General features: G+C 42.2%; 1 protein-coding gene across 5 annotated transcripts in view; it reads left to right on the top strand.

Moving 5' to 3' along the window:
• The window catches only part of SYNE3 (spectrin repeat containing nuclear envelope family member 3), a 63,619-nt gene that overhangs the window by 15,677 nt on the left and 22,894 nt on the right, over positions 1 to 25,048 (top strand). For 4 of the 5 annotated variants that reach the window (XM_014249840.2, XM_014249841.2, XM_088057371.1 and 1 more), the window contains exons 2-15: positions 5,362 to 5,519; positions 8,509 to 8,681; positions 9,098 to 9,407; positions 14,392 to 14,553; positions 15,277 to 15,621; positions 16,764 to 16,900; positions 18,783 to 18,930; positions 19,671 to 19,853; positions 20,106 to 20,249; positions 21,053 to 21,187; positions 22,144 to 22,305; positions 23,035 to 23,198; positions 24,085 to 24,208; positions 24,383 to 24,538. In XM_014249840.2, the coding sequence (XP_014105315.2) occupies positions 5,376 to 5,519; positions 8,509 to 8,681; positions 9,098 to 9,407; positions 14,392 to 14,553; positions 15,277 to 15,621; positions 16,764 to 16,900; positions 18,783 to 18,930; positions 19,671 to 19,853; positions 20,106 to 20,249; positions 21,053 to 21,187; positions 22,144 to 22,305; positions 23,035 to 23,198; positions 24,085 to 24,208; positions 24,383 to 24,538 (2,487 nt within the window). In that variant the 5' untranslated portion in view covers positions 5,362 to 5,375. Of the gene's footprint in view, positions 1 to 2,447; positions 2,465 to 5,361; positions 5,520 to 8,508; positions 8,682 to 9,097; positions 9,408 to 14,391; positions 14,554 to 15,276; positions 15,622 to 16,763; positions 16,901 to 18,782; positions 18,931 to 19,670; positions 19,854 to 20,105; positions 20,250 to 21,052; positions 21,188 to 22,143; positions 22,306 to 23,034; positions 23,199 to 24,084; positions 24,209 to 24,382; positions 24,539 to 25,048 lie in introns of those variants that run through there. The other variant, XM_014249842.2, reaches the window with a different exon arrangement.

Genomic DNA, 25,048 nt, shown 5'->3' with positions numbered 1-25,048 from the left:
TACACCTTTTATTTGAAACCTTGAGAGCTTCTGCTCCTACTCGGGTAGTTTAACTGGGCTCTGCATGGGTGCAGTGCTGTCCTGGAGGCTTTCAGGAAGGCTGCATTCAAAATTCACAGTAGCTCCTCCTGGAGGAGACCAAGAATATTCAGCTTTAGAAAGGCAAGGGTCAGAGCTCTGTGGTCTGTGCCAACTCCTGACCTCTGCTCCAATCTAAAGCTGACAGACAGAGCTCCCAGCTCTGTGCCTCTTCAGAGCTCTCTTTATAGTATCTAAGGAAGCTGTAAAGTTACTAAATTATCCCAGATACAATTCCCAGAACCAAAATTGCTTCCACACTCATACATTTGTCTAAAATTTGATACAGTTCAGTGAGCTTTTTTCTTTTTTTTTTTTTTCACATTCAATCCCAGAACCAAATGAAAAGGGTTATGAAGAGTTTGAAGTATTTCAGTAATTTGAAAATAGTCTCCCTAATGGTGAGTGGTTTGAATTTTCCTGGAGCATTTTTGTACTTCTATTTTTGTAAGAACTGTGTTCTGAAAACTAGTCAAGTAGTACATGAACATAAGAATCCAAGACATATTGAAACCATTCAAAAGCCTGTGTTCTATAAATGTAGGGTTTAAAAGAATGTGTAAAATGGGAGTGGTTGTAAGAACTGTTTTAAGAGATTTAAATTTTAAAAAAAATAACAAATACGAACCAAAAACTTGAACCCCTGTATGACTGGCAGAAAGAAAATAGTACATTAGTAAACATTTAAAAATAATAGGACAATCCTAAGAAAAAGAAACTGCACTTGCAAAATAATTTTAAAAGCTCTCAGTAGTGTATTACAAATATCAAATAAGTAAACCTTGCAATGTCCCAGAAGAGTTTTTTTGTCTCTAAGAGAGCATGGCTCCTGCAGTGCTTGTACTCAGGGAAGAACTGCTCAGAGAAATTTGGGGCAGCGAGTGCTACGTGGGTCACACGAGGGGTGATCTCTGCCTGTGTCTGTGTCAGGGTCTGCAGGGGAAACCCAGACATGTCCATGGCTCCCAGAGCTATAATGCAGAGCAGAGATAATTCATTTATATGAAGATGGCTCCAAGACCATAGCTGAAACAAAGCTGCCTCTGCATCTCTTCAGCCCAACCCAATTGGAGCAGATTTCAAAAGCAAAACCCAGCTTGCTGTCACTTTGGATCTCATTAATTTGTGGGGTATTCAGCCTGTGGGTGAGCTGGGGTACAGCATGTGTGCCCCCCAGAATCCTTCCAGCTGCCCCTTCTCCAGGATTTTGGGAAGAGGTGGTAGGCTGCAGTACTCTGACTTCCCTCCTTGCTGAATGGTTTTGTGCTTGGACAAGAGAGCAGGAGAGGAGTGATGCTGACTTGAGACAAGTGTGTGCTGTGTCAGGTGTTCTCCTTTCCCTCTCCCAAAGGTGCAGATATCCCCTGCATGTGACTGAGCCTCAGACAAACCAGTGCAAACCAGTGCTGTGGGTGTGCAGGGGTCTGGCAGAGCTGGGCAGGGGCTGAGGCATCATCCCACTGTGGCACTGAAACATGTGTGCCTACCCAGACACCGCCAAGCCGTGTTCTGGGGGTCATGGAGGGAGATTCAGAGGAGGTAGGAAGAGTTGTGTTGTGGGAGAAGTTCAGCTACAGGTTTCTGCAGGTAATCTGTCTTACATTTTCCTGTTCCTAAAATGTGTTTTTTGTAACCTGTGGATATACTGCAGGAGCTTCTCCTGAGTCAGTTCTGTTTAGCAGCCTGAAATACGCTTCTTTGTTACCTCTACCAAGAAGCTGTTACTGCATCTGGACAAATAAAACTTGGTTTTGCTCAGCATCTCATTATCTGTGCCAGAATTTCTTATGCATAGTTATTGCCCTCATTTAGTAACATGTATAGAGATGCCAGGTGATTTCTACAATGTGAATGCGCTTTCCACGGTATGAATTAAGACACTGACTCAAGTCATTAAATGGAAAGCAGTTTTGAACAGCTGGATGCATTTGAAAATAACTGTGAGAAAAACAATTTTGTACAAATGTCTGAGAGGATCTCACTGGTGATTAAGGGAAGACATTCCATGACAGTGGGTCCCAGAGACCGAGCCTGGGATAGGGGCTGCTGCACCGCTGTACAGGTGTCCCTAATGGTCTGCTGCTGTTACAGGTTGGTGTGTGTGTGAATGATGGCTTTGCACAGCTCTACAGCTTAGGTCTGTTCCAGGAACCACTGTGTCTCCTTTGTCCTTTTTGTACTGATCAGGGTCCAGAAGTATTGCACAATTTCATGTCCAAAGGCATTGCTCAATCTTTTAGTTCCAGTGATGCAACAGAAATGGGGTGAATGCTGTTGAACTTTCATCCACTAATCATTAGTCCCAGCTTTAGAAGAATTTGCAAAGGAGTTACAGATCTTGCCATATCTCAAATAGACAGCAGTTGTTCTTCCTCCCAAGCAGACAGTAAGTCAGAAATCATACTTTTACCTTGCAGGTATAGATCATGCTGTTAGTGCTTGGGAAGGGTTCCAGAACAAAAGTCTGGTACTGTAGCTGATTGCTTCAGCCAGCATCTGGCTGGCCTGCATGGAGGGAGGACAGGAGGTCTCAAAAGGCAGCCCAAATCCATGATATCCAAGATAAATATCCAGATATTTAAGGTTGTAACTACTATGAAATCCACCTGGGCATTGAGTCCATGCTAAATGTAATCATCTTTGTGGTACTAGATACAGGAATTGCTTGGTCAAAATCAGTCAGTGATGTTTTATGCCTTTAGTTAGAGTAGCAAAGTGTTTATCTTCCTTTGCAAGCTGGTGATCTTAATATTGAAATAACTTTTTTTGTGGTTTCCTGTGTTGACTGCTTACGTGGACTGACTGTGTGTGGGTTGGGGGGGGTTGTTACTGTGAGGTTTTGGCAGAAATTCCTTGTGCTCAGACAGCAGCAGCATGAGGGCAGAGTGTGAGGGGGGGTTTTCTTCCTGTTGGAGGACTGTAGGTTTTCCACTGCTTAACCATGTTAGATTGCCCTCAACTTTTTGTAAAAAATAGGACTAGTATAACATCATGTTCTGTGTTGGCTACTCCATGACTGGAGTACTGAAGCCAATTTTAAAAATGATATGGATGTTTCCAGGAATAGAAACCTCTCCTAGGAAATTAATACCACTTCTTGCAGGGTCTATCCAGCAAATGCACTGTGAGTTTTTGTTTCACAATGGCATAACTTGGAATCAGCACAGCTCATACGTGAGTATTCAGAAACTGCCTAGAAATGTGTGTATGTATGTAACAAGGGGAGTTTCAGGGGACAGTCCCTCTAAAACGGCCAGATATAGTGAGAAATGTTAATGTGAAAATGAGCTGGTTTTTCAGTTGTAATGAGATTTCTGCTCCTTTCCAAGACCTGGGTTACTGTAGTTCAGAAATGTCAGTTCTGAACCAGTTATCGTTGGAGAAGGACGTAGCTATCTAGCAATTCACTGAGAATAACATTACTCCATTAGCTGGCTTCTTCTTTAGGACTCTTGTGATGTACGTCAATGATTTTAGCTTTAATTATATATCCTGTCATATTTTTTATATTTGAGAGAGGGAGGGAATAGCTGCCCCATGCTACACCACCCTGGCTAAATCCAGTACATCCGGTTTTATTTTTTTAAAACTTTTCAAGGTGAGGTCACTCTTTTTAAAGCTACTCTCAAGTTCTGAGAGCTCCAGCCTTAGGTTCTGTCCTGTCTGACAGGTCTCACTTAGGGAGGAACTCCCTCTTTCATGCAAATGCAGCTCTGCTGGTCTGCACAGGGAGACCTGATCCCATCCTCTGCTCCAGCTGTCCCCATGGTGGTGCAGTAGCTGCTCTCCAGGTGCAGTTCTTTATTCTGTTCTGGCACCTGTTGAGTATAAAGCCTGCTGACAGCTGGGAAGCAACAATTCAGCCTGTTGTGAATGCTGACATTTAGTTTCCTCTGGTCTAATGTTGAAGAAAACTCACTGGGAGCTGCAGGGAAGGACCTCTGATATTGCATGAATCCTTTTACGTGGTGAAAAGGAACACTGGCAGCATGGTGGGGAGCTTTCTGCTTGTGAGCAGAAGGATGGCTCCCCTTGTAAAGACTGAGCTGCTGAGACCTGTGGTGGTTGCAAGGCACCATTGGTCCAGCCTCACCAGGGGCCATGCACTGCCTCTCACGCTGAACACTTTCTTCCACGTGAATCATTTCATGGAAACTGAGGGGCTCTGTGGAGCTGAATTCTGCACAACAAACTTGGGTTAATTAAGTCTTAAACTTTGTGCTGAAAAAATCTTCCAGTGATGAATAACAAAGGGGAAGAGTATTTTACTTTCCACAAAACACGGGCTGCTTGGCTGGCAGTAGTTGTAGGATGTGATCCAAACCCACTGAATGTCAGTGGCTCTCGTTCTGTTCACTTCAGTGGAGCTGACCTACAGGGTGCTTTGTTACGGCTCATCCTTATTAGTCAAGTTTAGTCCAGCAGTCCTAGGGGTGAGCCTGAGATGGCTCTGCTCTATTGTACAGCCACAAAGGAGGCTGTCTGGGCAATGGGGAGCTTGTGCTCTGAACAGAGACATCAACAGAGCAAACAAGCACCATATGTTCCTGCTGATTGGGAATGGGCAACAGGAGAGGGGGAGAGGAAAATTAAAAGCTTGGAGCTTGGTATGGAGTAAAAGAGATGGCAAAAGATGACATCCACCGGTGTTGATAATCCCCTGTGAAGGCTTGTTTGTGGCTTGTCTTGGAAGTTGCTGGCCAATTCCTGTTGTCTGTGTATTGCAGACTCACTGCATGTGCATTCTGGTAACCTCTGCATGGTCTCAGCAGAAGTTAGCTGAGTGTCTGAGCATCTGATCCTGCTCTCAGCAGCTTTAACACCTCTACAACAGCAGTTCATACACCTCTAAGTTAAGTGTGTGCCAAAGTACTTCGTTTGGTGTCAGGGCTCAGTACATGAGCCCAGAAGGGCATTGGGAGAGCTTTACACTGACATGACTCTGGGAAGAAATAGAAAGTTTTTGTGTTTGGTGTAGCTAATCTGGAATACACCACAAACACCAAATTAATCTCATTTAAAAGCTTTGAATTAAGTCTGTTTACTGTAATGGAGCCTCCCACAGTTCTCCACCTTCTTTTTGTTTCCTGGTATATTTTCATTTGGGAAAGCTGCAGTGTTTCTGTGCTCAACTGAACAGCTATACTGCTGCAGGTTTTGGTATTACTGTTCAAAATGAAAGCCACATCATCAGCTTTTCTCCCTTGCTCCTTTGGATTGCCTTTCATTCCTGTTCAGGTCTTACCCAAAACCTGCTTACCTCCCTGTTTCCTATCCTTTCAGCTCCCTCAAATGCGATGACTCAGCAGCTACAGGATGAATTTGACAGTAGCGTGGAGAATGCAGAAGCTTGGATGAAGGCCATCCAAGAGAGGCTGAGGATCAATGACAACACCAAAGGACCTCGATCTGCCCTAGAAGCCAGACTGAGAGAGACTGAGGTAAGGGAAGAGCAGTGGAATTCCAAGGGGGCTCTCATTGCTGCCCTTGTTACAGCAGTTATTGCTGTGAGCTCAGGAGTTCTCCATTAGGAAATTAGCTGCCCCTGCTTGTTGGAGCACTGGGCCTGTGTGGATGGGTTCACATCAATATTATTTTTAAATTTTCTGTTTGCAAATTGTTTATGCACGTAGAAAAAGAGGGTGGCAATTTGTTATCACAGGCTCCAAACTTTTCAGATTGATTTGGAACACTAGCAGCAGGTTTGGCAGGTTAAAATATTTACAGTCACCTCAAGCCTGGAACAATTTGGTTGCTGCTTGCAATTACCATAGTAATTTGCAGACGACCAGCATATAGTATAAGAGAATCAGATCACGTTAGTGTTCCATCCCCTCCAGGACTCTGGCACTGATAGAAAAAGATTCCAGTGTCCTGCTAATGGGCTGTTTCAGAGTAATTCCTTTGTCCTTTTCCATAGCCCTGATGATAACAGGGTTTACAGATCCCCTTTATGATCTGTTTAATGAAAAGGTAAAGGTTCTCATTTTTCCTGGTTTTACTTAATCTGTTGTATAACTCTTCTCACAGAGATCCTGCTGCAGATTGTGCCTGCTCTCTTACAGTGATTTCACATTCATTAACTTCAGTTTCATTCGATGTTATCTAGGTCTTGTAATCTCAGAGAAGGAAACACTCCTGTTTGTCCCATTTGTACCATTCATGATTGGAGGGAGTGGTGATATTTCTATGACTAACACTGAAACTATTTTTATATTTTTATTACCTTTAATTCCAAGTAATTTGTTCTTTAATTTAAATGGCAAGGTCTTTCCCATGTTATTTACCCCCAAAGCCTCCCTGTTGTGTGTTTACTTATATTTGGCCTGCCTCTTGTGAAGTTTAACAAAAAAAGTTGCAGGCTTACAGGATAGATGATGAGGTGGTTTACAGTGATGTCTTCAGCCTTTTTCCTTCACTGTGGTTTATTGGAGGATGGATTCTGCCTCTGGCATAATATAGAGACTGTTCATGGAGTGATGGATGGTGGCTAGACTTGCATGTCAGTCATAAAAATCTGAAGCATCTTATCTTGGTCTATAATTTTGTTTTCCTGACTTTAAATTATTTTCACCCTTTTGTCTGGGAAACTATGATGTGTACAGTCTCAAGAAGCACTCAAGAGACACAGGAACTCAAGTAAAAGAGTGGTAGTTTGGCAAAGGGGGAACATTCATGGCAGAGATAACAAGTTGTAAGGTCCAGAGATTTATGATGATGTGATATGGCCTGAACTGCTGAAACCTGTTTACTTCTGTGGGCTTTAGAGGAGGTCTGTAACATGCAAAAAGTTATGTTAAGAGATTCTTTCAACTCAGACTTTGGAGATTCATCATTCTAAAGATTAACAAGTTCTTTCTTCCTGTGTGTACCTTAACTCCTGCTCCTTCATCCTGCCTCCTTTCTGGGCCTGGCTTCTGTCTCCAGCTCAGATGTCCTCATGATGTGCTCACTGCTTTACCTATTGGCTGTTTTAAAATCCAGTGATCAGTTTTCAGTTCCTTTCTTGCACCTGGCTTGCCAGTTTTTTTCATGCTTCCTTCCTCTGGTTTATTTTCTGTTAATTTGTTAATGAAAATGTCAGCCAATGAGACAAACCATGTAAAAAACCAGATTTGAAAAAGAAAAATTATTGTACAGCCACTTCTTTGTCTCCAGCTGTTGTTTGCTTCTAGTTGCTGGAAAAATATCAGGCTTAGAATGCAGCTTTACTCTTACACTGTACCTGTTGGATGATAGCTGGGCTTGTATTTTCTTGTTTTGACCTGCCCTTTGCCCTGTGTCCCTGGATTCTGTTAATCACACCTTTCTTAGTAAATACCTTTTCCAAACAACTGTTTATACATCACATGCAGGTGTGCTGCCTACATGCCAAAAGAACAGGCTTTGCTTTTCCCAGAATGTGTGACTGGAGATCCAAAGGCCTTTTACTTGTCTCACCTTTGCAACAACTGACATGATCAAATCCCATAGGCCTAATTTGACCAAAAGTAATCGCTGATTTTGAAAATCTTTCATTATAGAACCCTTATTCTTCAAATTAGAAAGGCTGCAGTTTGCCAGAAGTTTATGGAAGAGCAGCAAGAAAAGCTAATTTGATAGTGTCAGAAGCTGGATACAGAAATGTTGGATAGAGAAATGTTGAAAGCTGACATCTGAATTGGTGGATAATTAATCTCTTAAATTGTACAGAACTTGTGCTGATTTTTCCATCTCTGGACACTCAAAATTAGATGACTCCACTTTCAGTTCCTGGCATTCCCATTTGCTTTAGACACACATTTTCACCAATTTATAACTTAGCAATTTAGGGTCGAAGTAAAATTTGGTAGCAGGCAGAAAATTCCACTAGTTAATTTCTCTTGGCTTCTTTTCTAAGCCAGCTTTTATTTGCACTAGGAAGCTTTTTTAATATGCTTCATGATTTCTTATAATATAGCTTAAAATTGAGAGGTTGCAGTGTAGCCTGTGGACATTGTCTCTGTGCTTTGGCAAGTGGGGGAGAGCAGCTGGCAACACAGTGCTGTAACCTTATAACAGCAATGGAAACACAGCCACAGGCATTTCATAGAGGATGGTCTGTTTTTTTGTAGCTAACTAAAATGTTTTTCAACTGCTGTGTGGTTTTCAATTAAATTCAGTCCTTTAGGATGTTTAAGAATAAACATGTCTGAAAAAACATTCATATTTTCCTTCGAGGAGAAACTGCAGCACTTAGGTGGGAAGGGTTAATTGTCTGTGTTGTATATAAACATTTCCATCCCATGGTAGTGTCCTGTTAACAACTGGACCCTCTGATCATGAGGGTCTTTTCCAACCTAAATGATTCTATGAATTCATGATTCCTAGGTAAAAACAAAGTTTACATGTCATCAATTATGCTTGTTTTCTTCCCATGCTTTCAGTATCTTTTTTTTTTTTCCCTCATAGAAAATACGTGCACTGGAACCAGAAGGCAGCTTGAAAATGGACTTGATTCTTGTGAAGGCAGATGCTGCTCTTCGCAGCATCAGTGAGGATAAGAAGCATGAGGTACTCTCCAAACTAAAAGACATTAAAGCCCTGTGGGAAGAGACAGCCATATACATTACTCATTGTCACAGGTAAGACAAACATACTCCTGGGTGTGTTGAGGCAGCTGTTTCCTCCAGTGCTTTCATAAAGTGCTTCCTGCTTCTCTCTGCTGCCTGGATTGTAGATAGCAATTCCCTGCTAATCCCAGTCCCATGAGCATTTTGGGGACTGTGTGGGGAGAGAGGATCAGTGAGACCTCAGTGCTCTGCCTTCACACCCACCCCCCTCATGGAATGATGAGTTTGGTCAGGCACAGGCACCTTTTACAGAATATTTCCTCCCCAAAGCAGAGAGGACCTGGGAAGTTAATCCAAGCCCTGTGAAGTCAGAGCAAGTTAAAATGGCTGAGAACCTTGTGCATTGCTTTAAGGCCTATTGAGATTGTTGGTCTCCACTGCTGCCATCATCATTTCATCCAACTCCTCTCTCTTGCTCTCCCCACCAGCCGCATTGAGTGGGTCTGGCTGCACTGGAGCGAGTACCTGAAAGCCCAAGACGAGTTTTATACATGGATTCACAACATGAGGGTGACCTTGGAGCCTGACATTGAGTTGCAGCTTGGCTTAAAGGAGAAGCAGTGGCAGCTGAGCCACGCTCAGGTTTTGCAGAATGATGTCCTGAATCAGTCAGTCCTGCTGGAAAGGCTGCTGGAGGAAGCCACTTCATTGTTCAGCAGGATAGGTGACCCCAGCGTTGATGAGGATGCTCAGAAGAAAATGAGGGTGGAATATGAAGGAATCAAACAAGAAGCTCAGGTACACTTACAAAGAGTGGGACGTGTTCAAATTCCTCCAATCTATGGTGTTTGCTACTTGCTCCTTGAGTGATGGGGCTTAGCTGGTGGGACTGCAAAAGGAAGCAGAGCTGGGGAGCCCTGTTCTTTCAGTCAGTGGACTGTTTGAAACAATTGTCAAGTCCCAAGATGAGCTGTTGTCCTGGGGTGATGTTAATTGGGATGCTCTTACATGGTACTTTATAGTGTGTTGCTGTAAACTAACTGCAGGCTGCTTGCTGTGACCTAGTGGATATTGCTTTAGGTCATCTCTGTATAAGGTTTGAATTGTTCCTCATCTTTCAGCACATTAGTGGTTCATGTATAACCAGAGGCAGAGTACCCATTCCAGGAGCCAGGGAATATGACATGGACACTAGCATTAGTTGAGACCCAGAGCTCCCTCCCTGCCTGCAGAACTGGGAAACACGGCGGTGGTAGTCAGCTCTAGCCCAACACTTTGCTCAGTGGCCAGTTCCACTATCTGAAAGATTCTCATGCACACAGATACTAATTCTTGCCCAATACTAATGTTCCAGCTTGAACAGTTGTTAGATAGGCTGGTGTAAGACATCCTGCTTCATCTTCCAGTGCCAGTGATCTCCTTTCACCCTATTTCTGAGTAAAGATTTCAGAAAATGTTTGTACTTTCCACTTCTAAAACTCAAATAAAGACAGGATTAGACCATGTGGTATGGCCGAGGGGCAGACATCTGTGGATGGGCAGAAGAATTCAATTTCTTACTAACCAAATCAATAGAAAAACTCAAAGGGATATTTCAAATAATTATATATAGAGACACATCTATACCAAACATATAGAAATTAAAACCTAGTTTTTGCTCATAGTGACTTTCAGGAATTTCATAGGCTACAATTACCTGGTGCAAATAGAATTTATTTTCATTACATTGATTCTGCTGTCTGCCTCTGTTATAATGGTGCCTTCTGTTAATTCCCACACCTACACACCAGTCCAGAACTGGAGTCTGACAGTGATGGGTGCTTTCCCTCCCATTGTACAAAGTTAACTTCAGATCACACTTAAAGAACAACAACATTGGGATGCTTGCTCCATTTCCCTGCTTGCTCCATATTTTCTCTTTTGAAATTAAATACCCCAAGCCCCAAAAGGGACAGAAAACCCCCTAAGCTGGCATCTTTTGTGAGCATGTAGTTCAGATACTTTTCTAGCCATAAATATGCAAGTACTGCTAATGTCTCTCCAAAAAGTAGAGTATATTTGGAAATTCTGTAGCTGCAGATGCCCCAGAGAAGCCACCAGCAGACTTGGGCCAGAACACTGATTATTTATTTTTAAAGGTTGATAGCTTGATTAAAAGGCATCTGGATATACAAATAAGAAGGTTCCTGGGAATTCAGGTGTTGTCTATCTAGATTGCCATTTAAAATTACCATTCATTCCCTCCTCACCAAAATTGTCTTTGGTTTTGAAGCCAGAGACAGTCATTAGTTATTTTAATAAAGCTGTTCTTTCAAACAAGTAATTTGAATACTCAAAGCCAGAATGTGACCTCTCTGAGACTGGTATTACATAGTGTGATTTCTCTAACCGACTTGGATATGTGCTGGTGTAAATGAGATCAGGAAGTGGCTCATACTAGTTAGACAAAATATGTCTTTATGTTTCCAGCCAACTGAGACACTAGAAAAAGCTTTTCTTTGGCATTGGTTATAAATACTACATTTCATAGAAGGATGGAGTGAGAGAATCCAGCTAAGAAATCCCTCTTTCAGGAGGTATGGAACAAAAAAGGGAGTTGGAAAGCCTTGGATTTTGCAACTGAAGTAAACGAGGAGTTTATAATCTAATGCCAAGGTTACAGGCAGCTTGGGAATTGCGTCGGAAAGTATAACTCTTGTTAGAGAAACCCTCCACCTCTTCCAGCGGGCAGGAGGAATGAAAGAGACAAGAGTTGTAAGGGGATTGCTCTGGCCCCTCACATGATGAGAGGCCAGACTAAATGTGACTTGCAGATGCCAGCTGAATGCCTGAGCAGAGGAGGCTGGCTGGTGTTTGTAGATTACACTGGTGTTTGAAGTGCATTTTTAGACCTTGTGCAGTTGTCCGGCTCTATCAGAAGGCAGGCTCTTGGTCAGTGTTTCTTAAATGGTTTGCCTGTGATATTGCTTCTCTGCTATGAGCAAATGGTGGGAAGGCTTTTTTTTTTTCTTGGTGCTAGCATGTGTCTTTAACATTCCCAAATTTTAAAAGCATATAATTTAATTATGTCGACAGGAATATTTTTAGATGTGGCAGCCATTTCCTACATGCTTTGCCTTGCCCAGGAAATTAAAAATACGCAGAGGTAAATGGTTGTTTGTTTCAGCATAAATGAGGATTGAAGATATACATGATATACAGGATTTTGATATTTAGGAAATATATTAAATACTTCTGAGCACATCAAATTCATTTCAGTCCATGTTGTCTCTGTTAACTGAAACCTAGATACTTACAATGGTTTTCTAAGGTACCCCAAGGGTAAGACTAAAAGCACCATGAAGGGATACAGGAGCTTTCTGTACTCTCCTTGAGATTCTACAGAGGGATTTAAAGTAGGAACTTCCTTTATGTGCTCTAGACTGCCTTTCAGAAGAGGCTCATTTGCTTTCACTGACTTTGAAGGGAGCTTAGGGGAGAAGGCTTCCTAAGCCTCTGCCCACCTTCCCTGAGTAGCCAGGGCTGGACATATTCTGCCCAGACACATCCCTTTCTCTGCAGCCCATGGCAAACCCATTCTCTTCCTGTCTGTGCTCTTATTCTTTGCAGAGCTGTGTCCTTGCTTCATGTCTCCTCACATTAGCCAAGTGAACGTGGATGTTGAATTTCACACTGTGCTGCTTTCCAAACATCTAACCTAACAGGAGCAAGTGATACCTTATTTTTCATTTTTGGAAAGTTTTCCTGCTTAACCTCTCGTGTGGGGAGGGCTCAGCCATCCCTTTGTAAGACTTTTGTCTGACAGCTGGCACAGTCTGTCCAGATCCATGGCATCTATTTCTTGACCTCACAGGCCAGTATGTGCCCAAACTGCTTAATCCTTTTTTTTAGCTGGCTAAGGGTAAGTTGTTTTGACTTCCTTTTGAATCCCTTGTATATCAGCCTAAGTTTTTTGAGCTTAATAACATCTCTGCTTTGTTACTCTGATTTATGGCTTTTAGAGCTTCTGCCAGTAAAACAAATTAATCTAATTCCTTGGAGTCCATAAGCTTGGCCTGACTTGGTTCACTTTGATGTGTGGCCCTTTTACACTGCTATAAGAGTGTCTTCTTCAGGTCCTTAAGCTGAGGTGGAAGCATGAATTGTTTAACCTCTGCAGATCTGAGAATTGACACATGGGGACATAGCAAGTGAGGTGTTCTGCTGGATACATCTTGGCCACAGAAGTCTGCAGTCATAATTCTACCTTTTGGTTTCATCCGATCCTGTGTATGTCTGGTGCTGTGAAAGGTTATGCTCTAATAAATGGGCAGCATTTCATCCTCCATGGGAAGCAACTGTCCCTTTGCTGTCCCCCTTCTGTCCCACAGCAAGTCAGCTAACTTGAGGGGAGTCACTCTGGATTTGCAAAAGTCAGCAGAGACTGAGGTGGCAGTGTGAAAAACAGACTGATGGTGTTCCACTTGCAGGGTGGTGGCTTTGAGGTGCACCATGGGCATTCCCTGTCCCAAAGGTGAAGGGCAAAGTCCCTGAGTGCCTGCCAGTCCCAGCACAGGGATCCTGTTGGCCTGGCTGGGGAGCAGGCTGACAGGATGGGGATGGCTCATTGTCACCTCAGGCAGGTTGGTAGGTGTGGGGGCCTGTCCAGAGCCTGACAGGGACAAGGGAAGTGCAAAGGGGACTCTTCAGCTCTACCCACCATTGCAGCTGTCACTCCACTTGCCGTGGAGGGCAGCTGCTCAGAGGCCACTGATGTGTCCTGTGTTACACAAAATGAAACGTGGCCCACTGTCTGTGAGAGCAAAGGGTGCTTTCAAGGGTGCTGCAAGCACTAAATGGATTGCACAAGGAATGATTTTATATTTTTTAATCTAATGTAACCACAGTGCACCTCAATTGGCACCTCTCCATGCCAACTGGAGAAGGGCAAGAAAAAATCAGTCTGGTTTTGCAGAAAACAACACTTATATTGAATGTTGTATGAGTGAAATGACAGAGCAGGTGATTTGTGTCAAAATCAAAAAGGCCTGAACTTGGGCTGGCAAACAAGGCTAGTCTGAGCAAATGTAACTCTGACTTGTAAGGAGTGCCAGACTGGATCAGCAGGCAGCAACTCATGATGTGCAGGCCCTTGTAAATTCAGGATTGTTGGTTATAGGGTGCACAGGCAGTAAATTGAAAAAGGAAGCCTGCTTTCCATTGGCTTGAATTTGCTTTCAGTCTGTGATACCACCACAGAATAGTTTGTGACCTGCTAAGTAAGTACAAAAGGGCCTGGGCTACACAGTTGAAGGTGATGGTCATTTTCCATGAAGTCTGTTTAAATAATGGACAATTTAAAACAATTCTCATGCCTCTAGTGCATTGTCTTTTATTTTCATTTTGAGAGATAAGGCAGATGTGCCCGTCCTTATTTTTAACCCACAAGAGGAACATAACTGCTTGTCTCTCAAAGTGAAAACCAGAAACAAACTTCTGTCTCTTCTTTTTCTAAGAAAGAGAGTAGGAAGGTTTGGAAAGCCAGAAATTCACCTAACAGGGCCTTGCAGTTTGTCTTCCTGGAGACTTAGACATTGAGAGCCTGCAGCAAAATCCAGACAGGAACAAGCCTTTGTGTACTTTTGTGTTCTGTTTCTCAAGGTAAACTTTGAATTCCTGTGGAGGCCAAGTGTTATTTGGGCTCCTGAAAAGGGAATCTTGTTTATAAATTCTGGGTTACAATGTAAAGGGAAAACAGCCAGATAAGCACAGTCCTCACCACTTCTGATGTCTCTTTTTACAGAACAGAGTGAAACTTCTTGAAATGATAACCAAGGAACATGAGCAGTACAACGCCAATGTCAACCAGTTTCAGTCGTGGCTGAATGGTGTCACAGAGAGATTAAACTGCTGCATTGGAGAAGCAACCAAGTCTTCATCAGAGGACAAGCTAAAGACACTGAAGGTCCTTGAACAATATAGCTCTAACAAGGAGTTAGGATTGTGTGTTTTTCATGCCCACATGTGTTCCTCAAACTATACCAGGGTGTCCTTGAGAAAAGAATTACACGTACAAAACAGATGGTGATTTTAGCATGGTGTAGGGCAGATGAGGTCCTGAAACTGTTTGTATGTATGGCTCTTCCAGTATGAGTTACAGACTGGTCTAGTTGGTTTTTCTTAAAGCCTGATCTCCAACGGTTATGTGATTTTTGAGAATCATGTTTGAATAAATCAGATTTGGTAAACATGATCCAGATAGACCCTGAAGGTTCACAGTTTTTGAGAGTTTAGAGCTGGTGATGAAAATACCAGTTTTGAGAACAATATCCTTTGTTTTGGTGTCAATGTTTTTAATGTTTAGCTTAAAATCTCTGAGATCCAACTATTAATATATGTCTAGTGCCTGCAGCTGCTGTTCTCTTTGTCAGGGATCTCAGGTGATAAGCATTAATGAAAACCAGTATTTTCAGCGTCAGTTACAATTAGTATTACTCAGAAGGCAATCAGATGACTAACCCTGGCTTCTGGTCACTTGAAAAAAGACATATTTTGAAATAAGAAGTGAAAACCAAAATACATACAACCAGGAGAGGTGATCTTTTCTCCTACTGATTTCAGCTTTTTCCCCAGCTTCCCATTCCTGCAGATAATCTTTATTAAACTTTTTTTTTTTTTTTTTTTTCAGGAAATTGCCAAAGACATTAGGAGTGGTGGAAAGAAATGGAAGCACCTTGAAAATCAGTGTGCAGAGGTGATTCAGAATACCTCTCCACTTGGATCTGCAAGACTGAAGGATGAGCTTGAAGAGCTAAGAAAAGCCTTGGAGAAGTTGAAACTGCTGAGTAGTGAGGAGGAGGAGAGAGTGCTCAAGATCCAACAGTCTGAAAGTGCCTATGAGTCCCAAGCCAGACAATTAGAAGCAGACATCCAGAAGCTGAGAAAAGATCTGCAGAGACTAGAAAATGACCTGGACCCTGGGGAAGGGGAAAAGACTGAAGATGAATTTGTAGCTCTATGGAGAAAATGCAATGTAAGTTGTTATCCTTTGCGTGGAGGATCAAGTGCAGCCGTAGACTGAGCATGCAGAGTCACATCCAACAGATGCCTGTCCCATTGGTTAGACATGATAAGGAAGGAGTGTGTGAAACACACTGAGGAAAATGTGACTGCCCACAATGGAATCCACTGTCCCAGCCTTCATCTTACACTGCACAGAAGGAGCAGGGTTGGAGGATGTGCTGGAGTTTGTGCCTAGAGTTCAAAGAGATCATATGCAAAAAGCACAATACAGAGCAAGCAACACAATTTGCTCCACTTAAAAAGAAGCAGGAAATTAATGCCTCACTGTATATATAAATACACAGATGCAAGTGCATTTACACATATTTCTGAGGTATTTGGTAAGACCATTGCTATATCATGTCCTTCATCTCTGTAAGATGGGTATCTCTCTTTCCTAGCAGACACATCATCAATACTAAGAAGTCCCAAGATTGTAACAATCCAGTACTTACACCAAAACCAATCTGCTGCAAAAATGAGTGCAAAAAATTTGTCACACATTAAGTAGATAAGAATCTTTATTACTCGTTTCCTCTCGAGGGCTGGTTTTGCATTTATTATCTGTTCTCAAAATGCCTTTCATTGCTGTTTGCATGTCTAGAGCTATGCAGGACTAACTGGGAAAAGTGTATGCAAAAATGGATCCAAAAAATTTAGACTGGTTCAATCCAGCTACATTTGCATGGGTTTTAGTTGTTTTTGTTTCCCTGAGTCACCCTGGAATTAACATTCTCTATATGTGAGTCTCTGAGAAGGATCTGTTCAGGGAAACAGATGCTGTTAAGACTGCTCCAAAAATGCAGCTCATGTTATATGCTTCAATCAGTGAACTGAAACCAGGCCTGTTTGTGATTCACTCTGTTCAAACAGTGAACCCTGCAGATCAGATGCAGAGGCTGGGCACTGTGAGGGAAGGAGAGAGAGCCTGCTGGAAAAAAAAACCTGTTGCTGAGAATGTTTTCTGTCTTAGCAAAGACCGTATTCCTTATAACCAGGAAAAAAAGCCACTGAAGGGGAATTTGTGCGTACCCTGAGATAAAGCCTTACTTCTTCATTTCATATACCAGACACTACATAAGGTGTGTTCTGTTCATTATTTTTATAATTAAGGCAACAAGAGCAGCTCTGGCTGCAGAAGAGTCAAAGATTGAGAGGCTGAAGGCTCAGCTTAAAGAACTGCTACGGTTTTCCCAAGATGTGCAGCCACATGCTGAGAGTGTTGTCTCTGCAATACACCAGTATCAAAGGTACTGGGAGGTCTGATTATGGTGGGCAGGTGGGGGAAATCTTCTCTCAGAGATTGTCAGGGGCCTAAGAAAAAAATGATATGCCATCCAGTTGTAGGTGATGGGTAGAAAAAAAGCTTTTGCTAATTACATCTGCCTCCATGTTTCAGTAAAGCTGTAATTTCAGCTACTTGCTGGGAGCTGGAGGCTCCTGGTCATTTTCAAGCAATGATCTTACATCATTAATGTTGTGTATGGTTTGAAGAAAATTAGATTGTTGGCAGCTAATTTGATCTAATTAGCATTTCATAATAATAATTTATGTTTTTTGCTTGCCTTTCGTGCCAGCAACTAGAAAATCAGGACAGGAGCCGTGGTAGTAAACGGTTCAGAAGAATTATGGCCCTCCCTTGCTGAGTTCGTTGCGGTGACTCACCAGCCTTAGCAATTATTTGGCAGAGTTTATTCCCCTTCTTCTGGCAGCTTATATGCATGTTCCTGTTTTCAACTTGCCTTGGGTTGGAAACTCTGAAAGTTTAGCCTCTCCCAGACTTCAGTGTTTCCGTTTCCAGGCTGCCTGGAATCAGGAAGTAAGAAGCTGCAGCAAATTTTGCAAACTAGAAGAAAGGATCATTTTTTTAAGGGAAAAAAGAAGGTTAGTTCTTTTCCTGTTATCCCAGCTTATTTCCCTCTGTGCACAGTATGCTGTCCTGCTGGAATAGTTATAGGTCATTGTGGGAAAGGACTTCAGTTTAAAAACTAGCAAATAAACAATGTTGAAAGAGGAGCAAAGAAGGCAGGGGACTTGCCTATGAGTAGAAAATGGCAGCTGCTCCTTTGCCAGCTTCTCTCTAAAGCTTCTTTGGGAAGTCTGGCAGCTTCCCACTGAGCCTGGCAGGGGCAGCAGAGCAAATGGCAGAGGACGTGTTAAGTCAGAACTTTCTGTTTGCAGAGCTTTTGGCCTCTGCAAACTTGCCTTCGTTTAGCCCCGTCACGGCCCAGTGACACAGGTAAGATTGTTTGTGTCTTTATAGAAAGGCAGGATTGATCCTGATTGGCATTGCTCTCACCTGCCTGTCTTGTGAGTTTGCAAGATACTGTTCCCCTATGATCATAAAGCTTGGGCTGCATTTTGCCGTATCAGGCAGGATTCTGCAAACTGGGAGTCTGAGGAAAAACAGGAGGCAGCTGCATGGGGTGTGTCACTGCTGGGCCTTGTCGCTTGGCTGGGTTTGGGATAAGCCTTTTTAAGAGAAGCCTGGATATTCATCGAAGGTTTGCAGATTAATGTTTTTTTTCCAATAATAGAGCTGTGTATGTATGTGGATACATATACATAAATACAAAGCTTTTATCAGAATCACCTCTGTGTACTAATATAAATTCAAGTGGTTCTGCAAAATTAAAAAGAATTGTATTTGATATAAAAATGTATTTTTCAGTTTTTGTGTTACTATCGAAAACTTTTTAATGTATTTTTTTTAAGAAATAAAACCTTATTTTTTGCAGGCAGCTGCAGTTATGTTCTAGACACTCTTGATTTGTTCCTCCCATCAGTCAGTGAGATAATGATTTGTTAAATCCCACTGGTGACAGCAGCCAAGAAAGATCACGTACAAGGAGACACTGCTGGCTACTAGAAAAGCAAAGAAATTCTTGATACACAGTTGCACAAAGGACAACTGTGTCCTACAGCATCTAAATAAAGTTTTGTCAGATGTCTCTGACTGACAGAGCGGCTGTTGGTATGCAACACCAGGCTGAGGCAGTAGAGCAGACTGAGGCTTTTGTGTTGTATATGGTTTACACCCCAGTATTGTGTTAATTCATGCCTTGAAGAATAGAATGTTTGGGTTTGGATTTCTTCATAATCCTTCTCTTGGTTGTCACTTTATCCTTACAGGGTTAGAGGCAAGACTTCTAAAATGAGCACTGATACAGAAACCCAACTGAGGAGACTCATCCAAAATCCCCTGCAAAGTTTTGAACAGTGGAAGCCATCAGTCCAGATGCTCCTGGAGACTCCAGAGCCAGAACTGGCTCACATCGAGGTAGCAAAGCTGTTGCTAAGTTCAGAAATGTGGGTTTCACCTAGCCTGCATACAGCTGCCAGGCAGCAGCAGCTGGAAGGTCCTCCAGTGTGGCAGGAAAACCACACTGGGATGGAGGTCTTAGGTCCAGCAGTAGCACATTGTTTTATTTTCTGCCCTCCATTTGGTTAATTGGAGTTGCCATCTGAGTAGGCTGCATAAAGTGCTAGATATCTTTAACAATTATGATCATATTGTTTAGCATTAGCCCAGATCTCCCTGGACAGGAAGTTTGTGGACTCTGTTAACAAAGAATTATGTGGTGATAAAGACATGGAATTAAAATGCACGATTTGTGGTGTGCCCAGCAAGGTGTGTTTGTTACTTTGTCATCCCTGTGATCTCCTGAATAAATGTGTCTGTGAACAGGGATGGAATTTATCCTCAGGATAAGCATTCAAGCGGCCCTTCCTGTTGGTTGTTTAGGCCTCTCCTCTGCACAGACAACTCTTTCCATAGTACAGCTTACCTCTCTTTCTGTTCACAAAATGGATGCAGCCCTGGTGCCTCTAACATTATCAGGAAAATTTTTCCCTTAACTGGGCACTGTCCAGGTACCTTCTGTTACCCCTTGTTGGCCCAGCATACTGTTTTTACCTGACTTTGTCATACTGCTTTGGCTGTGTGACTTGTGTAAGAAAAATATAGTTATATGATTATTTTTTTGGTATGATTTCACTGGAAGAACTTTTCTCCTTCAGGCTGCTCTAGCTGAAAGCTCCCAGTTCAAGGAGAAGTTGATGACATTACAGCTAAAGAAAGATTTGCTAAACAATGTCCTTGGTGAGGAAAAAGCATCGTCTTTCCTTCAAGAAGTAGCTGAAGCTTCAAAAGAGAGAGAAATTCTACACAAAAGTCTGCTGCAAAGCAAGAGCAAACTCCAGGTGAACTACAAAACCCATTTACTGTCTTTGCCTGTGATAAAGACAAAGATGAAGTCTTTACTAAGCCAGTTTTATACATATAAATTTAGTACTAATCCCTTTTCCTAGGTTGATCAAATATTCAAATAAATTTGTGGTCTGTCGCATAGCCTAGCTCAGTGTTTGTTCTGAATACAAAGCAGATATTGACAAAAGATAATGCCAAGGGGTATAAGTTGAATGCTGGACCTGTTTTCTTATTTCTCCGTCTAGAATTTGATATTGCAACACAAGAACTTTGATGCTGGTTTTGCACCATTGCAGAAGAAATTATCTGCCATCAAAGCCAAATTAGATCTGGAGAAGGAACCACGGTCTGACCTCTTGGGTAAAAAGACACAACTCCAGAGACTCCAGGTACATTACAGTACATTACAGGAGGAAGCAGCTGGAAGCTGTTGGTGGTACACCTTCTTGGGCTAGTTAAATTGCTAAAGAAAATGTATCCTGACACTTCCCACTGGTAGTGAAACTGCACAAGATAGATTGGTTCAGGTTAACTTCCTCAAAAGAGTTTCCAGTGGTCCACTTCCTTTTGTGTCCTCCTCTTTCTGCTCTTTACCTTGTCACTTAGCTGTGACACATGCTGGATTTTCTCCACAGGCTGATAGAACTGTCCAAGATAAAAAAAAAACCAAACAACAACAACAAAAAAAACTATCAGAAAAAGATAATTTTTTTGGTTAGTGTTTTGAACTAGTTCAGCAAAGGGTCCAACATGCAGTAGAGCCTGTTTGAGGCATACAGTGGGATTACATACCTGGGAGAGCGGAGAGAAGAGCAGGAGGAGAAGGGAGAGGGGATGTGACTCTGCCAAGGTGAGCTAGGACAGTTCAGCTGTACTGTGGCACTTCATCCTTGGTGGCCACAGGGGTGTTATCACCATAGCTCTTTGCTGGTTATGCTCTGGCTCCTTTGGCACTTCTCAGCAACTTACCTTCCCTGTTATCTCACAGTAATGTGTAAAGGACATCCAACTAATTTTTTCAGAAACATTTACTCCTAGACATTGAAACAATTCATTTTCTTAATGACAGTGGTTGTTGCTGTTTTTTTCTGTCCTCACACTGTCAAATGAAGCTGCCTTTGGTGTATGTTTTATGAAAGTCCATGCCATACCTAGCACACTACACATACAGAATCTGTCTTTCCCTCTGCAGATGATCCAAGATGACTTAGCCGAGCTTGCAGTTCACATGGAGGAGGTAGAGAAGCTCGTTCAGTCAAATACCACACACAGGCATGAAATGAACCAACTCTCATCTGACTCTCAGGCCCTGAAGAGATCACTAGAGGTAACATATGGAAGTTTTTAGTTCCCTGGGGAGTTGTCAGTTGCCTCTATTTAAAAATATTTTAAAAAAATCTTTGAGCATATGACATTACATGCTTTGAGTGACAGATATTTTCTTTTCAGGGGAAGAAGACACTGAATTCTTACGACTTTGATAACTATTCCAGTATTTTCTGATTATCTCTAATGTGATTTCCCTTGGGGATAGGATGCCATTCACACAGATTTTATATCTATATAAACTATTTATGGTGTGAGCCTGAGGTTTCTGACCAAAAGAGCTCAATAGTTATATTATCATGACGGTGCTTGCACTTCACAGATTATGGGAGAGAGAGTTTGTATCAAAGTGCTTAGGGGTTTTATGGCTTTGTTACCTAAAAGTTAATGAGAGAAAAGTGCTGCAATTGTATAAATACTTATAAAATCCTGAGGCATTTTGTAGCTTGCAAACATACCTATAAAATGACCTCCAGACCAATCTCAGAAGAGCTCATTAAGTTACCTTAGCTATGTAGTTCACTATAAAATTGCATGTGTTACCTGAACATGCACTGTGGAATTCTAGTTTCAATCTCACTCATTCCATTTATCACTGAACTGAACATTTTCCAAGTGAGTCTGTACAGTCATTTCTGATTGAGGGAGTGCAAGATGTATTTGCTATTGACTGGGATACAAAACCCCCAGACATGTATATTCTTTATTCTCTTTCAGCTGAGAAGGAAAGGAGCTATTCTAGTTCTTAATACCCCCTCGTGTGGTTGAATTCAGGCCTGCAGGAGCTTGGAGGTGTTTTCCACACCACTGATGCTAAAAGGACAGGTTTTTTTGTCTCTTGTTAATAGCTGCTTTTTTTCTTTTTGCCCATGAAGTTCTGTGCCCATCGTAGTGTTAGAACCAGTAAAGAAAGTGCTTTTTGTCTGTCTTTATCTGACATCTTTTTATCATTTGTAGACAATGATACAGCAGAGTGAAGACCACGTTCAGAAGCATTGGGCATATAATGACAAACTGTCTGACCTCCAGCAGTGGATCTCAGTAACCAGGGAGAAGATTGAGTCCTGCCAGGATGCTGAGGAAGAGCAGAACACCGAGGGCAGGCTTGAAGACCTGGAGGTGAGAAAAGCATCTTAGTTTAAGATGTTAATTACTCACCTTGCAGCATTCAGACATTAAGAGTGGGGCGTTCTAGTGAGGATTTCCTGGTTCTTTACTTCTTTACTTCCTGGAGAGTAATGATGTGAGTTTCTCCTTCAATATCTGTTGGTTGCTGTTGCCTCTCTGCTTTGCCCTGTGTTGTGGGATGTGGGGCCATGTAACAGACAAGAGCAATGAAAATGAGTAAGAAGTGTTGAGATGGATAAAGTGTTATCCAAGGACAGGTGGTCTGTTCCTGTCAGGGTGATCTCTCTGAACAACACCTGCCTTTGCCTGTGTGTACTCATCAATACATTCCTGCCATTTTAGCTGGCCTTCTACTTGTTGAACTCAGCTGTTCCAAAGCTTGCAGCTTTTCCTTGGGTAGCAGTACTTTGCATGCTGAATTCACTCCAGTAGGTTACTTCAGCTGGCAGCTGTTGCCTTCATATGGGAGACCAAAATCTTTCATGGGAAGGCTACAGAAGGAGGGGCATTGACAGCTTGCACTCTCAAACTTTTCCCATCAGCTCTTTGACCTCTGTTGGCATTTTGGAAGCATCCATGGCATGTTTTCTCCTGCTAGCTATGTTCTAGCCAGTGCCAAGAAAAGCAGCATAGTCCTGAACTGAACATGGCCTTCAGTCTGACATAACCTCTGCTCTACCCTGGATACCTAGGAGTAATTGTCAGGGCTTTGCATTTCAGAGATTGCTAGCTGAATTTCCAGATAAGGAGATCCTGCTGCACCTTGTGGAAGCTCATGGCCAGTTGCTCATGGAGAATTCTTCTCCAGAGGAGATTGCCCATATCCAGGCAGAGCTGGATCAGCTGAAGGAGTCATGGAAATCACTGAAGGAGATGGCAACTGGGTAAGTGCTCATGTAGGTCTTCCTTATGTCCCTTCAATGGTGTTCTCTTTACTGCAGTAAAAACAGACACACTTGAGGCTTTATGCTCTGTGCTGTGAACAGCCATACCACAGCACTAGAAGCAAGATGGGATTTTATTTAATTGTTTATAAACTGAAAATTGTTACTTTTAAGAAAATATTTTTAGGATTCTGTGAACCACAATGTCTGTGAATCTTCCTTTACCTCGTGTCGGAGTAGGCAGAGTCTTATGACCTGGCTCACTCTTGTACTGCCAGTCTGTGTCAGAGGAAATTTGGCTTAGACTGGGTGACTTGTGCTGTCCTGTCTTATCTTCCTGGTCTCCTTGGAAATGCCTTCAAGGAAGGTGTATCTGCAATGGGATTTGTGCCTTTTGCAAACCTGCAGAAGTATAAACAGAGCTAAAAATTTTCTCTTTAGCTGGGAAATGAAAACTTAATTTATTTTGCCTCTACTGTGTAGTGTCAAAATGCTGCTCATATTTGCCAATCTATATTAATGTTTAATGATGTGCTGCATGTATGATTGTATTCATACATACTGTCAGAACAGGCACAAAAATTAAATTACAAAATCGAGGAAGGCTTGATTGTACTGCCTCCTGTAACCAGAAAGAAAACTATGTTGCTAAGGTAATATTTTTAGTCCCCTAAATAAAAGAAAACAAACACTTGGAAATATTAGAACTAGAGTCCTGGTGCAGCTGTGAGACACTCCAGTTGGGAATAACTTCAATAGTAATAGTGTTAAAAGTATTAATAATGATATAATAACGATAGTGCTGTTTCTCCAGAGTTGTCTCCTGTAGCCCCAGTCAAAATGTGGATGTCCACTGCACTGATATCTCTGGTTTTGTGTTTTCAAGTCTCCTCAAAAAGTGGCAGTTAGACAGACCAGTGGCTGACAAGAAGAAAAGAGCACTTGTGGACAGCAGATGGATATCTAGACCTGCTTTCCACCTTTTTGATGTCGATCCCAACCATAAGCAGGTGAGATGAGGACTCCGTGTTTGCCATCACATCAGCTTCACAAGAACAATTTCATTGCCTTCATCTGATATTGTGGGTTACAAAGTTGGAGGTTAAGATTTCCCTATCAGGCCTTCAGAAGAAATGTCTGACATGACAGTAAGGGCTTTTTTTTCCTGTTGTTCTGTATCCTAGGAGAAAATGGGAAAATGGCAAAGTACAAGCAGCCACTTAAAGCTCCTACATGACTTTGAAGAGTGGCTACAAGGAGAAAACACCAAACTGACCAAAATTCTTGCTGGGACTCCATCTTCTGCAGAGGAAATCAAGGCACACCAGCATAAACTTGAGGTGAGTTTTCAGGGGGTGAATGGAGAAAAATATTGCAATAAGTGTGAATTCTTTCAGAATAAAAAAAACCCAAACAACAACAACAAAACCCAAAACCACGCCACCTACCAACCAAAAACCCACCACTCCCCAAAAAACCCCAAAAACTCCTCAAGAACAAATAGACAAAAAATTCAAACACTAGGCTCTCTGATTTATGAGACTCCAGAGCAGATGAAGATCAGGAATTCAGGACCAATTTCATCCTTTCTACTAAGAAAGTTCTGCCAGAGTAGAACCAGAGTAGAAGGGAAGGGAGCACCTGGCATTTAGCTGTTGGGTTGGACATTTCCAGTGTGGTATGGTAAAGGTGTTGTTCAAAGAGGGTGATTAAAATCAGTGCCAAATCAGTATTTGGTCTCATTCTTCCTGATGAGTATAGCCAAATGCCATGGCAATTTGTTAGATTTATTGGATTGTTAGAAACTAAACATAGAAATATCCAAGGCTACAGGAGTCCTGCAGGTGAAT

Source organism: Pseudopodoces humilis, chromosome 7 (genome assembly GCF_049639895.1).
Source record: "Pseudopodoces humilis isolate 2021_Gansu_Grassland_sample_001 chromosome 7, ASM4963989v1, whole genome shotgun sequence".
Classification (NCBI taxonomy): Eukaryota; Metazoa; Chordata; class Aves; order Passeriformes; family Paridae; genus Pseudopodoces; species Pseudopodoces humilis.
Note: the sequence above shows the minus strand (reverse complement) of the source record. Positions and strands in the feature narration are given on the sequence as shown.